The 17,629-nt window shown below is 43.6% G+C and overlaps 1 protein-coding gene across 7 annotated transcripts in view; it reads left to right on the top strand.

Annotated features, from left to right (window-relative positions):
- arhgef28a (Rho guanine nucleotide exchange factor (GEF) 28a) overlaps positions 1-17,629 on the top strand; it is a 551,732-nt gene that overhangs the window by 270,961 nt on the left and 263,142 nt on the right. For all 7 annotated transcript variants that reach the window (XM_078564027.1, XM_078564009.1, XM_078564018.1 and 4 more), the window contains 2 exons: positions 12,871-13,004; positions 15,952-16,313. In XM_078564027.1, the coding sequence (XP_078420153.1) occupies positions 12,871-13,004; positions 15,952-16,313 (496 nt within the window). The remainder of the gene's footprint in view (positions 1-12,870; positions 13,005-15,951; positions 16,314-17,629) is intronic.

Below are 17,629 nucleotides of genomic sequence, written 5' to 3'. Positions count from 1 at the left end.
TGGTTACTCCTTCAGTCTTTATGCCCCTTCTCTCTGGAACTTCATCTCTCAGCATCTCCACTTTCTTACTGTCCTCCCATTCTTCAGAAGTTGGTTGTGATATCAACCCCTGGATAGCATGGATTCAATCTCTTGTCTCACCCTTTCCAAAAGTGGGTGTGGGACCTTTCCTGGGGTAAACAAACACACAGGTTTTGCATTTGGCTTTAAGGTGATGTGGTAAATTGTTTGGAGCTTCCCCAGCCCTGTCAGTAGTTCTGGAAATTACCTCGCGAGTTCAGCCTGTTTGCCCTGCTTGTTCAGCTCCCCTCTACTCTGTAAATAATTTAGACATCTGAGCAGCATGTCCGGCTCAGTAATGAGTACTCCTGATTTTGCATAACATGCTGAATTTCTGTGATTTCTCTTCCCGTATAACAAAGTGTGACAGTCACCTGTCCTTGCATCTTCAGTGACTTCCCACCCGGACCGTGGAGCTGAATGGTAAATGGCTGGAGAAACTCAGGTTCAGCCACTGTACTCTATTAGAAAGAATTGATACCCCTGATCCTATGTCTAATTGAAAATTCACCCTGTGGCTATTGACCATGATATCTGTGCTCCAAAAATTCCCCTTGGACTTTGCGACCTTGCCCAAGAAAGACACTTCTTACAGACAGGAAAGAGAGAGTCTAGCTGCAGTGATTTCCTCTCGCCTCCCGCCTGTAAGCAGAAGGTGTTTTGAATTAGTTTTTAAAAGAATAGGCAGTGGCGTGTTTTCTTATTCCCTTATTTTTTCGTGATACAATTTTACTAATGATCCATAGCAAACATGAGTTAGGATTAACTCAGAAGGATAGTTTATTTTACACATTCAAAACCCATGGGGGGAAAAAAGTGTTCACAACGTCCCACTCTGCGAGCACATGCACGCGCGCACACACACACACACACACACACACGCACACACATACACTTCCCTGCCATGGTGGCAGCAGTAAACCTGCTGAATGATGGTGAAGAATCGTTGCAAACAGTCCCAGAGTGTTTAACATAGACTGCTGGAAACAAGGCCTCTAGAAACTTTCAAACATTTATTGACTAGATACAACTGTGTACAGGGATAGATGAGCACGGGGCTGCTTCCAGAACCATCTTTCTCTGAGCTCTGGTCACACGTGATCTGACATCACTGATGCTGTATATTAGCATAATAGCTGTTATGCCTTTATACTACATGCAGGTGCTGAGGACCACCTACAAAGTCTAGTGCACTGGTAGTGCTGCGGGGTGAGACAGGACATGATTCTGCAGATGCTTTGCCATTGGAGGGGCCATGGGTATGAGGAGCAGATGCGGATGGCAACCCCCCCCCCCAATCGCTATTTCTCATCTACTCAGCCCTCTTCTGGCACCCTCGATGACTGGAAGGAACTAGTGACTGGGACATAGCTGGCATCCATTCCGTGTGTCGTTGAGCCATTTGGGCTACTGGCCAGTCAATGCTATAGGATGTGACATGCATTCTGTGAATGTCAGTGCACTGTTCCTGCCTCCAGTCATTGTGCTGTTCCTGCATCCAGTCTGAGTGCTGCTGCATATAGATCTCCTTGAGGTTGGCCACTCTCTCAATGGAGGAACTCATACTCTCAAAGCACTGAGACATTGTGGAGCACATAATATGGATGGACTCCTCTATCCCATGATGCTGCGGTGCCTCAGGTAACTCTGACATGTGGGAACACATCTAATGCTGGTTCTCCAGGTAGAGCTTCCTGCTGCTTGGCTCCCTAAGCTCTGCATCTCCTCCATGCTCCAAGGGGAGCAGGTCACAGCTGACTCCGCCTTGCCCGAATCCTCCAGCACGGACATGTTGCGCACTTCATCTTGGTGCCACCCTCTCTAATAATGTGCGAGGGCCCATGGAGATGCAAGTATCTGTGCTGGCCGGGGTTTGTACAGGAAAACTGAAACGGTTCAGGCTCTAAGTTTCTTCCCTCTGTGATTGGTGGAGGCAAAGGAGAGATTGCCAGAGATGTCATGGACATAAGGACAAAGGGGTGTTAATAATAGTGGTACTGGATAAAGGAGGTGCTGAAGGTGGCATTAAGGTCAGAAAGCAGAATGTGATAATGGCAGGACAAGGGTAAGCACTCTAGAAAGAACAACATGAAAGAACAAGTGACAGATGGCCCTTGTGGGACTGGGGTGGGGGAAGGGGATGGTGGGGGGAAAAAAGATTGAAAATAGGATAAAAGGTAGGGATAAAACAATGAATAAAAACGAAAATAAATAAAAATAAGTGGATAAAAAATAAAAATTGAAAATTGAAAATGGAAAAAAGGGATAAAAGGGGGAAGGGTGGAGGAGAGAGTTCATGATCTGAAGTTGTTGAACCCAATGTTAAGTCCGGAAGGCTGCAAAATGCCTAATTGGAAGATGAGGTGCTGTTCCTCCAGTTTGCGCTGGGCTTCACTGGAACATTGCAGCAGGCTAAGGACAGACATGTGGGCATGAGAGCAGGATAGGGTGTTGAAATGGCAAATGACAGGAAGGTCTGGGTCATGTTTGCAGACAGACCGAAGGTGTTCTGCAAAAGGGTCACCCAGTCTGCGTTTTATCCCCACCTTTTATCTTATCTTCAATCCTTTCTCTCCCCCTCCCCACCACGAGGGCCATCTGTCACTTGTTCATGTTGTTCTTTCCAGAGTGCTTACCCTTGTCCTGCTATTGTCACGTTCTGCTTTCTGCCACCATCAGCACTTCCTTTAGCCAGTACCACTATCATTATCACCCCTTTGTCCTTTTGTCCATGACATCTCTGGCAATCTCTCCTTTGCCTCCACCTATCACTGGCCTTCTATCCAGCTTCACCTGCTCCACTCCCCTTTAAACCGTATAAATTTCATTACATTTTCACTCCTCTTTAGCTCTAAAGAAGTCATTAGGACTCGAAATGTTAACTCTGTTTTTGTTCTCTCTATGGATGCTGTTAGACCTGCTGAGTTTTTCTAGCATTTTCTGTTTTTGTTTCAGATTTCCAGCATCTGCAGTATTTTGCACACAACAATATGATTGTTATAATAAAAATAAAAGCAAAAAACTGTGGATGCTGGAAATCCAAAACAAAAACAAAAATACCTGGAAAAACTCAGCAGGTATGATAGCATCTGTGGAGAGAAATATAGTTAACGTTTCGAGTCCGAATGACTCTTCAACAGAACTAAAGAAAAATAGAAAAGAGGTGAAATATAAGCTGGTTTAAGGGGGGTGGGACAAGTAGAGCTGGATAGAGGGCCGGTGATAGGTGGAGATAGCCAAAAGATGTCATAGACAAAAGGACAAAGAGGTGTTGAAGCTGGTGATATTATCTAAGGAATGTGATAATAAAGGTACAGACAGCCCTAGTGGGGGTGGGGTGAGGGGAAGGGATCGAAATAGGCTAAAAGGCAGAGATAGAACAATGGATGGAAATACATTTAAAAATAATGGAAATAGGTGGGAAAAGAAAAATCTATATAAATTATTAGAAAAAAGGGGGATCGGAAAGGGGGTGGGGATGGAGGAGAGAGTTCATGATCTAAAATTGTTGAACTCATTATTCAGTCCGGAAGGCTGTAAAGTGCCTAGTCGAAAGATGAGGTGCTGTTCCTCCAGTTTGCATTGAGCTTCACTGGAACAATGCAGCAGGCCAAGGATGGACATGTGGGCATGAGAGCAGGGTGGAGTGTTGAAATGGCAAGCGACAGGGAAGTCTGGGTCATGCTTGCGGACAGACCAAAGGTGTTCTGCAAAGCGGTCACCCAGTCTGCGTTTGGTCTCTCCAATGTAGAGGAAACCGCATTAGGAGCAGCGAATGCAGTAGCCTAAATTGAGGGAAGTACAAGTGAAATGCTGCTTCACTTGAAAGGAGTGTTTGGGCCCTTGGACGGTGAGGAGAGGGGAAGTAAAGGGGCAGGTGTTGCACCTTCAGTGGTTGCATGGGAAGGTGCCGTGGGAGGGGGTTGAGGTGTAGGGGGTGATGGAGGAGTGGACCAGGGTGTCCCGGAGGGAACGATCCCTGTGGAATGCCACGGGGGGGGTGAAGGGAAGATGTGTTTGGTGGTGGCATCATGCTGGAGTTAGTGGAAATGGCGGAGGATGATCCTTTGATTGTGGAGCCTGGTGGGGTGATAAGTGAGGACAAGAGGAACCCTATCACGGCTCTGGGAGGGAGAGGAAGGTGCGAGGGCGGATGCGCGGGAGATGGGCCGGACACGGTTGAGGGCCTTGTCAACCACCGTGGGTAGAAAACCTTGGTTAAGGAAGAAGGAAGACATGTCAGAGGAACTGTTTTTGAAAGTGGCATCATCAGAACAGATGCGACGGAGGCGAAGAAACTGAGAGAATAGGATGGAGTCCTTACAGGAAATGGGGTGTGAGGAGCTGTAGTCGAGGTATCTGTGGGAGTCGGTAGGCTTGTACTGGGCAACCGCTTTGCAGAACACCTGCGGCCTGTCCGCAAGAAAGACCCAAACCTCCCTGTCGCTTGCCATTTTAACACTCCACTCTGCTCTGTTGCCCACGTGTCTGTCCTTGGCTTGCTGCATTGTTCCAGTGAAGCCCAACGCAAACTGGAGGAACAGCATCTCATCTTCCAACAAGGCACTTTACAGCCTCCCGGACTGTTGAATTCAACAACTTTAGATCTTGAACTCCCTCCTCCATCCCCACTCCCTTTCCGTATCTTCCCCCTCCCTTTTGTTTTTTCCAATAATTTATATAGATTTTTCTTTTCCCACCTATTTCCATTATTTTTAAATCTATACCTTTAATGCCCTGTCAATCTTTCCACCCCACCCCCACTAGAGCTGTACCTTGAGTGTCCTGCCATCCATTCTTAATTAGCACACTCGTTTAGATAATATCACCACCTTCAACACCTTTTGTTCCTTTGTCTGTGACATCTTTTGATTATCTGCTCCTATCACTGCTTGCTTGTCCCTACAACCCCCCCCCCCAACTTCTCTCCCCCCACCATAAACCAGCTGATATTTCACCCCTCTCCTAATATTACTCAGTTCTGTTGAAGGGTCATGAGGACTCGAAACGTCAACTCTTTTCTTCTCCGCCGATGCTGCCAGATCTGCTGAGTTTTTCCAGGTAATTCTGTTTTTGTTTTGTAATGAATATTGGTGGACAGTCTATCACCAGAAATTGAGACAGAGAGGTCAAGGAAGGGAAGGGAAGTGTCAGAGATGGACCATGTGAAAATGATGGAGGGGTAGAAATTGGAAGCACAATTAATAAATTTTTCCAGGTCCCGACGAGAGCATGAAGCAGCACCGAAGTAATCATCGATGTACCGGAGAAAGAGTTGTTGGAGGAGGCCGGAGTAGGACTGGACCAAGGACTGTTCCACATACCCCATAAAGAAACAGGCATAACTGGGGCCCATGCGGGTACCCATAGCCACACCTTTTATTTGGAGGAAGTGAGAGGAGTTTAAGGAGAAATTGTTCAGTGTGAGAACAAGTTCAGCCAGACGGAGGAGAGTAGTGGTGGATGGGGATTGTTCGGGCCTCTGTTTGAGGAAGAAACGGAGAGCGATCAGACGATCCCGGTGGGGGATGGAGGTGTAGAGGAATTGGACGTCCATGGTGAAGAGGAGGCAGTTGGGGCCAGGGAGCTGGAAATTGTTGATATGACGTAGGGTGTCAGAGGAATCACTGATGTAGGTGGGAAGGGTCTGGACAAGGGGAGAGAGAATGGAGTCAAGATAGCAAGAAATGATTGTTATGCTGATGTTATCAAGTAGGATTTAAGTTGCAGATTATCACTTGAAATTAAACATTAGATCTTAGGTTTGTTATTCAAAACTCTTAACACTTCATTGTAACACACACTGTGCAATTCTCGTGTGTAGGTTTATAATTGCAATGATTGGTTCTATTGAGCATGTGAGGTCAGATTCTCAAAAGTTATTTGCCCAAAGGTTTAGCCACACCATGATGTCTATGAGCTATTTTAAGACTGGGAAAATATTAGTAAGAATTAGAAAATGGATATACATGTACATTTATCAGCACTAATTTCACATCGCTATGGTGTTTTTTTCCTGTAATCCACTGTGACTGAAAGCCATTCAAACTTTCAATGTATACGCAATAATAATTAACACTGCAAAACAAATTATATTAAAAATAATGTCTTTAAAATAAAGTAAATAAAGATGGCGCAATCTATCCTTTCTTAATATACCCATTTCTTAGAATAAAGTAAAAGAATTTAATCTTTATTTTTGGAGCAGCATTGCTGATCAAGTCTTTCATTCAAGTTTACTTTAAAACTAGTAAAACAGGTTCACATAATTTAACAAAAGGAAAACTTATAATTATATCACACCTTTCATGACCACAGGCTATCCCAAAGTGCTTTGCAATTAACTATTTACTGTTGTAATGTAGGAAACTAGCAACCAACTTATGTCCAGCAAGTTGAGCAAGCTCTCACAAATAGCAGTAATAATGAGATAAAAGCAAAAAACTGCGGATGCTGGAAATCCAAAACAAAAATAAAAATACCTGGAAAAACTCAGCAGGCCTGGCAGCATCTGCGGAGAGGAACACAGTTAACGTTTCGAGTCCGTATGACTCTTCAACAGAACTAAGTAGAAATAGAAGAGAGGTGAAATAATGACCTGTTTTGTGATGTAGATTGAGGGATAAATACAGTATTGGGGATAGGAACGTAGGAAATAGGAGCAGGAATAGGCTATTTGGCCCCTCGAGTCTGCTCCACCATTCAACTAGATCATGGCTGATCTTTCAAGGACTGATCCAGGCTGATGTTTAAGACAAGTATGTAGGATTGATTCAACGCTATTCAGTTCCTAACTTTACCCTTCAAGGAGGAACATCCTCAGTTTTGGTAGTGCCAAATAGGAGGGCAGAAGCAAAATGGAAAACTTGATGAAAATGTTTCTTTCCTGACTATTTTCATGCCTCTTAACAGCTAGCCAAAGAGCAGCATTGGCGGAATCATTGCAAAAGGATGCCCAATTGTCTTTTGTACCATCAGACATGTGTAAATAGAAAAATCAAGGAAATATTTGACATGTTCATGAACAATAATGATGTGAAAGTGAAGTTTCAGCAGCAATTAATTTGAATCTGCCAAGTTCCCTACATATTTGATTGCATCCTTGCTTTTTTATGAAGATTGGTTTTGGTCCATCAGCTTGGAGGGACCCACCAGTATTTGCTACTGGTAAGGTACATTTTGTGCAATTGATTTGTTTGACATGCCAATGTCTTAGCATGGATCCCTCCACCTCCCATTCACATACGGCAACTGAGAATTCAGCATTTTGTTGTAACCTGGTTTGTAAACATTCTTGCCTCACCCTCTACTCTCCTTTTAAAGCTCCTTGTAGCATACATGATTATATGAACTAAGCAAGCAGGCCTATCCCAGTGCCTTATTGTGTATAGTCCCTTAGAGATTTTTGAGAACTGCGTGGGTTGAATTTGCACTCTGACATTCCCTTTATGCTATTGGGACTAAGCTGGCTTCCATTTAATGCTCAATCTAAATAACTATAAAATTAAGAATTTGCTGTGTAGGAGATTATTTCAATTTAAAGTAAAAGAATTGTAAAGGTTTTGTGTAAGATCTGCCTAATGTGTTCAATGAAATCTTCCTTCGTATTGTGATTGGGTAATTTCCAAGTTGTCCTGTAAATGAAAATTAATGGAGAAACCTGTAGGAATGTGGGAATTCTAACAGATTTTGGGCCACTTCTGCATAATTGCAAATTATAGGCTAAACTGTAGCAGAGGAGGGAACTATGAACCCCCTTAAAGGGAGGATTAAAACCAATGCCAGAAATAGGTAACTTCAACAAAGAGAGAAGGCAATCTGTCTCAAATAATGAGAGAAAAGTAAACAAAAAGGGAGGGACCATCAAGCACTCCCTTAATCCCTAATTATTGGGTAGAAGCAAAGTCAGTAAAATGATCAGTGTTTCAACTCAAAGGTTACTCCTTAGTTACGTGCTGAACACAAAGATGTAACACAATACTAAAATATGTTCAATTCTTCCTATCACTTTAAGCTGATGGATTTTATGTTCTTCTCGCTTGTGGGGGGGGTGCAAAAATGTGAATTCCGCTGCAGTTCCTTTCAGTTTTCTATAAAGAGGTTTGTAATATTGAATCAATACTTACCCACAAAGAGTCTTTAGGGAGCACTTCCCACCTCCATATCAACAAGTATTGGCTCCTGAGGTGGCTACTTTTCACCAAAACTGAGCTGTGTTACCTCCGGCAACCTGACCTGCAGTCACACAGCAGAACAAGAACAACACTGCTACAGGCATCAATACCCTCTATTCTGGCAGCAGTCTTGATGCATTCATCCTGCTCTAGTCAGCTGTATCTGCCATCTTTGGTCCACCATGGAGAACCAGAGGCTGGCTGCTGGATAACAAGGGACACCCCCTCTACACCTGGCACAGGGCTCCCCTCTGCCAGACTACCACATGCAGACAGTGCTCCTGCCATGAGAGCCATGTATCTTCCAGGAAAGTCTTGGAGCAAACCATCGACGCCCTGAAACAATGGATCTACTGCCTGAACTGCTCAGAGGGAGCCCACGAGTACTCACAGGAGCATGTCTCCAAGTTAGTGGTGGTCTGCTCCATTCTCCACAATCTCATTTTCATGAGGGCACAGCCCTTGCCACTAGGTCTTTGGAGGTCACTTCAGAGGCATCCGGGGCCCATTCACTCCGAACAGACCTCAGTGAGCCTCCGATGATACTCTCTGGTTCTGGTGAGGTCTCATCCCCACATCAAGTTGCTCCACAATTTCCCACCTTTCAATCCAACTATCATGGGCCATCACAGAGAAATTTTTTTTTAACAACTTTATCTAAAACTTTCCGGTGTAACCCATACAAAATTGAACTAATAACCATTGTGCATCCCCATAGTGCCTGTCTTTGCCTGTCCTAGTGTTCGTACATAATGCTACCCCAGTGGCTGCAGTATAGTTAATGAAAGGCTACTGATTTTTACTGGAGGGGACTACAAATGGCCTTGCAGGATTGGCCCGAGGGCCTGGCTTCAGACTGCAGCACCTCGGCATGTGTGGCAGTAAGTTGGGCTGACTGGCTGAAAGGAAGCAGCAGGGGGACTGGAGGAGTAGCAGTGGGAGAAGTACGAGTTTTGTTACCTTGAGAGAAGACAGCACATCTGAGCAGCACAGTGCCGCTGCCACTCTCCCTAGGTGGCATTCCAGCGATCCTAGTAACCTGTTGAAGCACAGACTGCTCTGAGACCCGGAAAGCCCTTTGATCCACTGGTATCTGCAGCCATGCTGACAGCAGCCTGAATCTGCAGGGCTCGCATGGCAACAGAGATTTCACTGCAGCACTCAAACAAGCTTGTGCTGCAACGAAAGCTGAGAAATCAGCCACCAGATGTTGCATCATGATTGGATTCACAAGTGCTGTCATCCGGTTTTCCACCATTTCCATGCTGGAAAGGATGGGCTCCAAACACTGTGTGAAACCCTTTTCCAAGTTGGGGCTGGATTCTTCCATACCTGTTGACAGAGACAGGAGGCTCTGTAGCAAACCTGCCAATGCACCAAGCATCTTGGTGTGGATGACCAACAGCGTTCCCAACTTCAAATAGCTCCGAGCCTCGGAGGTCTGGCTTCAGACTGCACCTTTTCAGCTTGGCTGGCTGACAGACAACAGAAAAGGTACTGGCCAAGTGGCAGGGATAGGAGCAGGAATGCTATCATCGTGATAGAGGAAAGTGGGTTCGTGCTCAATGGAACCATCCTCCCAGGGGGATGCCTTATCAGTCCTACTAATCCGTTGGAGATCAGATTGGTGGGCTGCTGTGCTGCCTTGGAAGCCCCTTTGATCAGTGGTATTCAGATCAACAATGGCAGCAGTTTGATCTTCCACGGCAGCACCTAGACCATTGCTGAAGCTGTTTGTGCTGCAATGGAAGCTGTGACGTGGGCCAGCTCAGATGTTGCATTATGGTCGGTGGTACAGGTGTGCTGGTGGAGGTACCCACTCTCCCGGTGTTGGAAAGGATGGGCGCCAAGCTCTGCATAAAACCCTGTGCCAAGTTGGAGCTGGATTCCTCCATACTCCATGACATTGAGCGCCGACTTTATGGCAGACTTCACAGTTCATCGAACATTTGGTTATGTATATCCATCAATATTCTCCTGTAGCCTGGGCCATCAAGGTCCTTATCTGAGTCCTCTGCAGCAGAACTAATGTGTGACCTTGGCTTCTGGTGAGTTGACACCTGTGTTATCCTTTCTCCACCCCTGGCTCCTGCCTAATTGTATCCAGTGTCTTTCCACATTCAGAGCTCTCCTATACCTAGCCTCTGAAAAATACATGTAGAACCAGGCTGTGAGCTGGTGGCTGAGAGTGTAAGAATGAGTGCCAGTGGTTCTTCATCTTCACTGCCTTTTTCCTCTTCTTCCGCTGAATGGGAAGGCCTCAACTCTTGATAAAGGGACTAGATTTGCATTGTGGTGAGGGGAGAGGAGAAAGTAAGAAGTGCATGCTTACAATAACCATAGCTTCTAAGACTGAAGAGATTGTGGAATGTGGGGGAGTGGGATGAGGAGGAGGATTAGATGTGCTGCTACCCTCACTATCAATCGTTTCAGCCTCATCAGTGGCCCTGGCCTTGGTGAGGTAATTTCCTACGATGACCAGCACGGTTTCCTCTAAGTGTGTTAAAATATGCAAATGCATTTGTGGTCCTCCAATTCCTTTCTGTTGTTATTTGCTACCTTCTCCTGCAAGAAAGAGCTAAATGTATCAGTGAGTGGCCTGCAATATGTTTGGGTGATGTGGCAGTCATGGTTGAATAGTTGCCAGTGTATGCAAGCTGTGAGCTGTGGATGTGATGCTTTCAACAGTGTTACGTTTGTGAGGATGAGGTAAAGCATCTGAATTTTAGGGTTGTGTACTGATAGAGATTATTGGTAGGTGAGTGTAGTAAATTAAGCACTGGAGAAGGCCTAGTGATGCACTTGGTAGGATTTTGAAAATGAATTTGCTAACCTTGACAGCTCATGTAAGATTGTTAAACTTCTTCCTGCACTGCTTTCGCATTCTTGGAGCAGATTCCTGGCATTGTCCTTTGCCATTACTTGTTCTCAGCATTAGTCTGGACCCCCTGCTGAGCCCAGATTAACTTTTGGGAAGAAATGCACCCACCGTTTCTTGCAAATGCAATGCATCTCCTTTTTAAGAGGTGCAGGCTGCTTTTCTAGTTTTTTGCTAAATTCTGGTAAATCTACACTGCACTCTCTGCAGCAGGAGGACCTTACAAGAGAAAATAAGATGGTGACTTCTGGCTTCATAATGTTTGGCTGAGGAAATTGCAGAAATGATATGTTTAATGCCTTTAAAGAATGGGAGGTTCAAGACGAAGAAAGAGGGGTTGCATTGGGGTTTTTAAGGAGAAGGTGGTAATTGTCGTTTTGAAAATTAGTAGCCGCTGCCTGATGAGATTGAACCATTTATAAACATCAACTTGGAGGCACCAGGAAGGAAAGTTGGGTTAATGCATAAATGCAAATTAAAATAATATGATTTCCGTTTCTAGTTTTATTTAGCAGTTTGGAATAAGATATTAAGAGAGTCCTTCCTGAGGTACCCTTTTTCACCAAACCAATTCTGATCTCCTCGAAAGTGTCAAAAAAGAAAATGCAATTTGAACTTGTGCAATCTGTTTACATGCTGAGCCTCTGATGTTCAAGGAAACTTTTTATTAATTCTAACAACACTTCTCTGCTTACTCTGTTTAGCAATGGCTAATTATTTTAAGCTTTGAAAGTTTAATCTTATCAATTATAATCTCATCAGGACAATCCTGAAACAGAACCCAGAAGTAGAATTATTACAGTATCATTTGACTAACCGCATGGAACAATCATTGTTCAGTAACACAGTGATGAATTACAGTATTGAATTATACATATTGTGGTATCATTGTTTTATCAAACACACAAGTTTAATTGTAACCAGTTACCAATGTGGGAGGCCTGCAGGAAGAAAATCAAACATTCTGCAACAGCAATTTTTAAGGAAGATTATATTTTATATCTTGGTCTGCCTGGCAAATCTAATTGAATTTTTTGAGGTCACTATCCAGGTGAGTAAGGGAACACCTGTGAATACTCTCTGTGTGGACTTTCAGAAGGCATTTCTCGTTGCTCTTTGCAAAATTACAAGTTTACAATTCTGAGAACTGAGTGGATTGTGAAGCAGCACAGTTTACCATAAAATATGCAAGTGCATTATCGTCATTCACCTGATCACAGCATGGAGACACACTTTTCCCGATCAAACTGAGGGAAATACGATTGTTTTTAGACTTTTTAAGCTCCTTATTCACAGTGACTGTGGAACTCATTCAAGACCAAAACGGCAGTAATTGTTCCTGAAAGCATGGTGATTTCTCCAGCAAAATGCAGTTAACGAAGGATAGTTATATTCAAATTATGTGTGTAAGATCGATGCATCAATGACTGATTTTGAGGGGCGAATTGCCCAATCTGGTTGGAAATATAGGTGTCACTGTATGCAACCCTGTTTATTTTGTTTGGGTGCCAGCGCGCAAACATTCTTAATAAGAATGCTTCTTAAAGTCAAAATTACGTCAGTTGTTGATCTTAGTGATGTGGTGTTTAAATATTGATGAATCTAAAACAATATAACTTGAAACTAATTTTTGAGTCTTCAAGTTAGACCAGAATTATTCTTTGAAGGACCTCAACCCTCACACAGGAGGTTATTTTATAGTTGATAGTTTCAATTAACTGTTCTTTTCTACTTACTAAACGCTTTTGTTTGTCACAGAGTGCAAACATTCTTCACAAGAATTCTTCAAGAAGTCAAGACCAGGTCCATCTACCTTTCTGGCTGCAGCAAGACTTTCTTCCATGCTGAATGGCAGAGAAGAAATTTATGCGAACTGTATGGTTGTAGATCAGGTAAGACCTACCAAGATATTTTGGCCTATTTTCAAACGAAGCTGAAGTTATTGCCAAATAATTTTCTTTTTATTCATTCACGGGATGTGGGCTTCGCTGGCTGGGCCAGCATTTATTGCCCATCCCTGGTTGCCCTTGAGATGGTGGTAGTGAGCTGCCTTCTTGAACCACTGCAGTCCATGTGGTATAGGTACACCCACAGTTCTCTTAGGGAAGGAGTTCCAGGATTTTGACCCAGCGACAGTGAAGGAACAGGGATATGTTTCCAAGTCAGGATGGTGAGCTACTTGGAGGGGAACCTCCAGGTGGTGCTTTTCCCATCTATCTGCTGGCCTTGTCCTTCTAGATGGTAGTGGTTGTGGGTTTGGAAGGTGCTGTCGAAGGAGCCTTGGTGAATTCCTGCAGTGCATCTTGTAGATGGCACACACTGCTGCTACTGTGCATCGTTGGTGGAGGGAGTGAATGTTTGTGGATGTGGTGCCAATCCTGGATGGTGTCAAGCTACTTGAGTGTTGCGGGAGCTTCACTCATCTAGGCAAGTGGGGAATATTACATCACACTCCTGACTTGTGCCTTGTAGATGGTGGGGACAGCCTTTGGGGAGTCAGGAGGTGAGTTACTTGTCACAGGATTCCTAGCCTCTACCCTGCTCTTGTAGCCACAGTATTTATATGGCTAGTCCAGTTCAGTTTCTGGTCATTGGTAACCCCCAGGATGTTGATAGTGGGGGGATTCAGTGATGGTGATGTTATTAAACATCAAGGGACGATGGTTGGATTCTCTCTTGTTGGAGATGGTCATTGCCTGATACTTGTGTGGCGCGATGTTACTTGCCACTTGTCAGCCTAAGCCTGGATATTGTCCAAGTCTTGCTGTATTTGGACATGGACTGCTTCAGTATCTGAGGAGTCGCAAATGATTCTGAACATTGTGCAATCATCAGTGAACATCCCCACTTCTGACCTTATGATGGAAGGAAGGTCATTGATGAAGCAGCTGAAGATGTTGGGCCTAGGACACTACCCTGAGGAACTCCTGCAGTTATGCCCTGGAGCTGAGATTACTGACCTCCAGCAACCACAACCATCTCCCTTTGTGCTAGGTATGACTCCAACCAGCGGAGAGTGTTCCCCCTGATTTCCATTGACTGCAGTTTGGCTAGGGCTCCTTGATGCCACACTTAGCTAAATGCTGCCTTGATGTCAAGGGCAGTCACTCTCACCTCACCTCGGGAGTTCAGCTCTTTGTCCATGTTTGAACCAAGGCTGTAATGAGGTCAGGAGCTGAGTGGTCCTGGTGGAACCTAAACTGGGCATCAGTGAGCAGGTTATTGCTAAGCAAGTGCCACTTGATAGCACTGTTGATAATCCGTTCCATTACTTTAGACTGATGGGGTGGTAATTGCCTAGCTTGGATTTGTCCTGCTTTTTGTTCATGGGACATACCTGGGCAAATTTCCACTTAGTTGGGTAGATGCCAAGCTGTGGCTGTACTGAAACAGTTTGGCTTGGGGCACGGCAAGTCCTGGAGCACAAGTCTTCAGTACTATTGCCAGAATATTGTCATGGCCTATAGACTTTGCAGTATCCAGTGCCGTCAGCCGTTTCTTGATATCACGAGGAGTGAATCGAATTGGCTGAAGACTAGCATCTGTGATGCTGGCTGGGGACCTCCGGAGGAGGCTGAGATGGATCATCCACTCAGCACTTCTTGCTGAAGATTGTTGCAAATACTTCAGCCTTATCTTTTGCACTGCTCTGCTGGGCTCCTCCATCATTGAGGATGGGAATATTTGTGGAGCCTCCTCCTCCAGTGAATTGTTTAATTATCCACCACCATTCACGACTGGATGTGGCAGGAATGCAGAGCTTAGATCTGATCCGTTGGTTGTGGGATCACTCAGCCCTGTCTATCATTTGCTGCTTATGCTGTTTGGCATGCAAATAATCTTGGATTGTGCTTGACATCGGGCTGGTATTTTCCATGGAGTATTTAAAATTGTGGAGGTTACCTTAGAACAGAGAAGTAGGAGAGGATTTGATTACTTTTGAATCAAAAAGAAACACTAGAACATTTGGAATTTTAAGAAAATATGAATTTTTAAATGCTTAGGTTTGTGTGGTTGTGTGTATTTTGCTTTATCTGATGATGGGCATACGGGGTGCATTACCTCAAGTTGAAGAACATGCTATGGTATTAACACTCTCTGTGACGCTTCCCTACTAATAGGGATAGGGATGGACGGATAAGACTGAGTACTACTGCTATGGGAAGATGTATCAGTAGCATTCAGGGAGCAGGGAAAACAATTTTTCTGTGATGTTCAAATCATTTAAAATTATGAAGGTTTTTAATGTGGTCAATAAGGGGAGAATATTTTCTGTGTTTGGGGAGTTATTGGAGAAAGCTCATTAATTTAAAACTCACTGAAAGTGAGGAATAATTTTGTTAGCTAGAAAGTTTTTGGAGTATGAATGGTTTTGCCACAGGAGGCATTGAGGCAGACATCATTGTGTCTTTTAAGGAGAAAATAGATAAATGTTTGAAGTAGAGAGAAGTTAGTTGCTGTAGGGAGGCAGTAAAGCAATGGGATTAGTTTTGGATTGTTTTGGGCAAGCTAAATCACAGTGGACCTTCTGTACTGTAAACCTATGGTTCTGTGGTTAATAAAATTGTTTATTGTATACAGTCTTTGTGACAGAACTTGTGGTGGCCCACTGTAAAATATACGTCATTCAAAATTGTGTGAGCTTCTTGTGGCTTTCTGACCAAACCATATGACACTTGAGCCGCTTTCAACATGGCCCAAAGAATAACATGGGGTGACCATTGGATAATTATATAAATTTGAAACAGAATACATGTAGCAACTAAAGTATGGTGTTACATAGCACTGCAGTGCACCTTCAGTCCTATTGCAGTTAATAAAATGTGTTCTTCTTCATAGGTTGATGAGAGTGGTATAAACTATAACAGTAATAATGTTACCATTGGAAATACCAGTACTGCTAACGCACTGTGTGGAAAGTCATCTGAAGACCAACTTTGCCAGGGTTATAATACCCCTCAATCTACGGAACCCAATACATCTACATTGTTAGAGGATAATATACCTAGGAAACATATGAGTGAATATTCTGAGGACAAAATAGACACCCCAATTCATAAGGAAGATCAGGATAATTTTGCGGAACAAATTTCTGATTTATCTTCACCTGATAATGTTTTATGCCGATCCTTCGCACTATCTCAGCATCATGGTTGTGTCAAAGCAGAAAGTCCTTCCACAAGCATCAATAGTAAACAAAGGTATGTAATTTTACTTTTTGTGATAAATTTGATTTCAAATAGATTATTATTGATCATTTATAATATTTGGTTAGTCCAATTAAATTTCAGAAATGCCAAATGTATGGAATGGTTTTAGATCCTGTTCTATTCATGTGTTTTGCCACAATTGTATGTCATGGAAAAAGTGGTCATGGGAGGAAATAGTAAAACGAGCAATTCTAATAGTGGCGCTGTATACAGCAGTAATATAAAAATTGCTTGCCAACTTTCAGTAACTTCTGGCTGTTTGTCTTTGACTTAATGCATTTGCTTCTATTCATTGTTCTCTTTGATTAACTCCCTGCCTGTATTATTTTTCTGTGAACAGCTTTAAATGCAAATATCTACTGTCATAAAGGCTTTGCAAGTATGACATGAGAAAATACTTTTTCACACAACGAGTGGTTCGGGTCTGGAATGCACTGCCTGGAAGTGTGGTGGTGGCAGGCTAAATCGAGGCATTTAAGAGGGCATAAGATGATTATTTGAATAGAAACAATGTGCAAGGGTACGGGGAAAAGGCAGCAAAATGGCACTAGGTCATAATGCTCATTTGGAGAGCAGGTGCAGACATGATGGGCTGAATGGCCTCCTCCTATGCCATTAAGGTTCTGTGATTCTGTGAGATTCTGTGATATTGTTTTAAGTTTAATGTCATGTAATATAATAATATATAAAATTTTATATAATGACACGTAGACACAGCTTTAATGTGATTGGTAGAATTGAGGAAAAATGTCTTTACCCAGAGGGTGGTGGGTGTTTGGAATTGGCTGCCTGGTTTGGTGGTGGAGGCAGAAACCCTCAACTCATTTAAAACGTACCTTGATCTGCACTGGAGCTCATTAACATACATTTGGTCCACTTTCCAGGTGGAACAGTGGGAATTAGGCAAGAACTGGTTGTCATCCCCCAGAAATTGAGTTGGTTCCTGCACTAGTAAGTGCTGGGAAGAAGTTCTGGTGGGGTGGGTTGCGGGGACGCGTATTGTTGTAGGGAAGTGGGGGTTGCAAAGAGACCCCAGGGAAGTAGAGGCCTAGATCATCCTTTTAGGGCCTGAGAGAGCACTCAGGCTTCTCCTAGTCCCATAAAGGAATGTAAAAAAAATTACTTGGAGAACCAATTCCCCGATCGCCTAACACGAACCTGGCGGAAAAGCAGCAACTGATTCTGCGCTCAGACCATAATTAAAATCACAGTCTCTGCTAGGCAGAAAGGGTTAACATTTTTCCACACTTAACGTTTCTGATTTGTTCAAGCTCGGGGTAACAATTTAATTATACCAACGTCATACA

Source organism: Cetorhinus maximus, chromosome 2 (assembly GCF_964194155.1).
Source record: "Cetorhinus maximus chromosome 2, sCetMax3.hap1.1, whole genome shotgun sequence".
Classification (NCBI taxonomy): domain Eukaryota; kingdom Metazoa; phylum Chordata; class Chondrichthyes; order Lamniformes; family Cetorhinidae; genus Cetorhinus; species Cetorhinus maximus.
The sequence above is the reverse complement of the archived record's forward strand: the minus strand, read 5'-3'. Positions and strand labels throughout refer to the sequence as shown.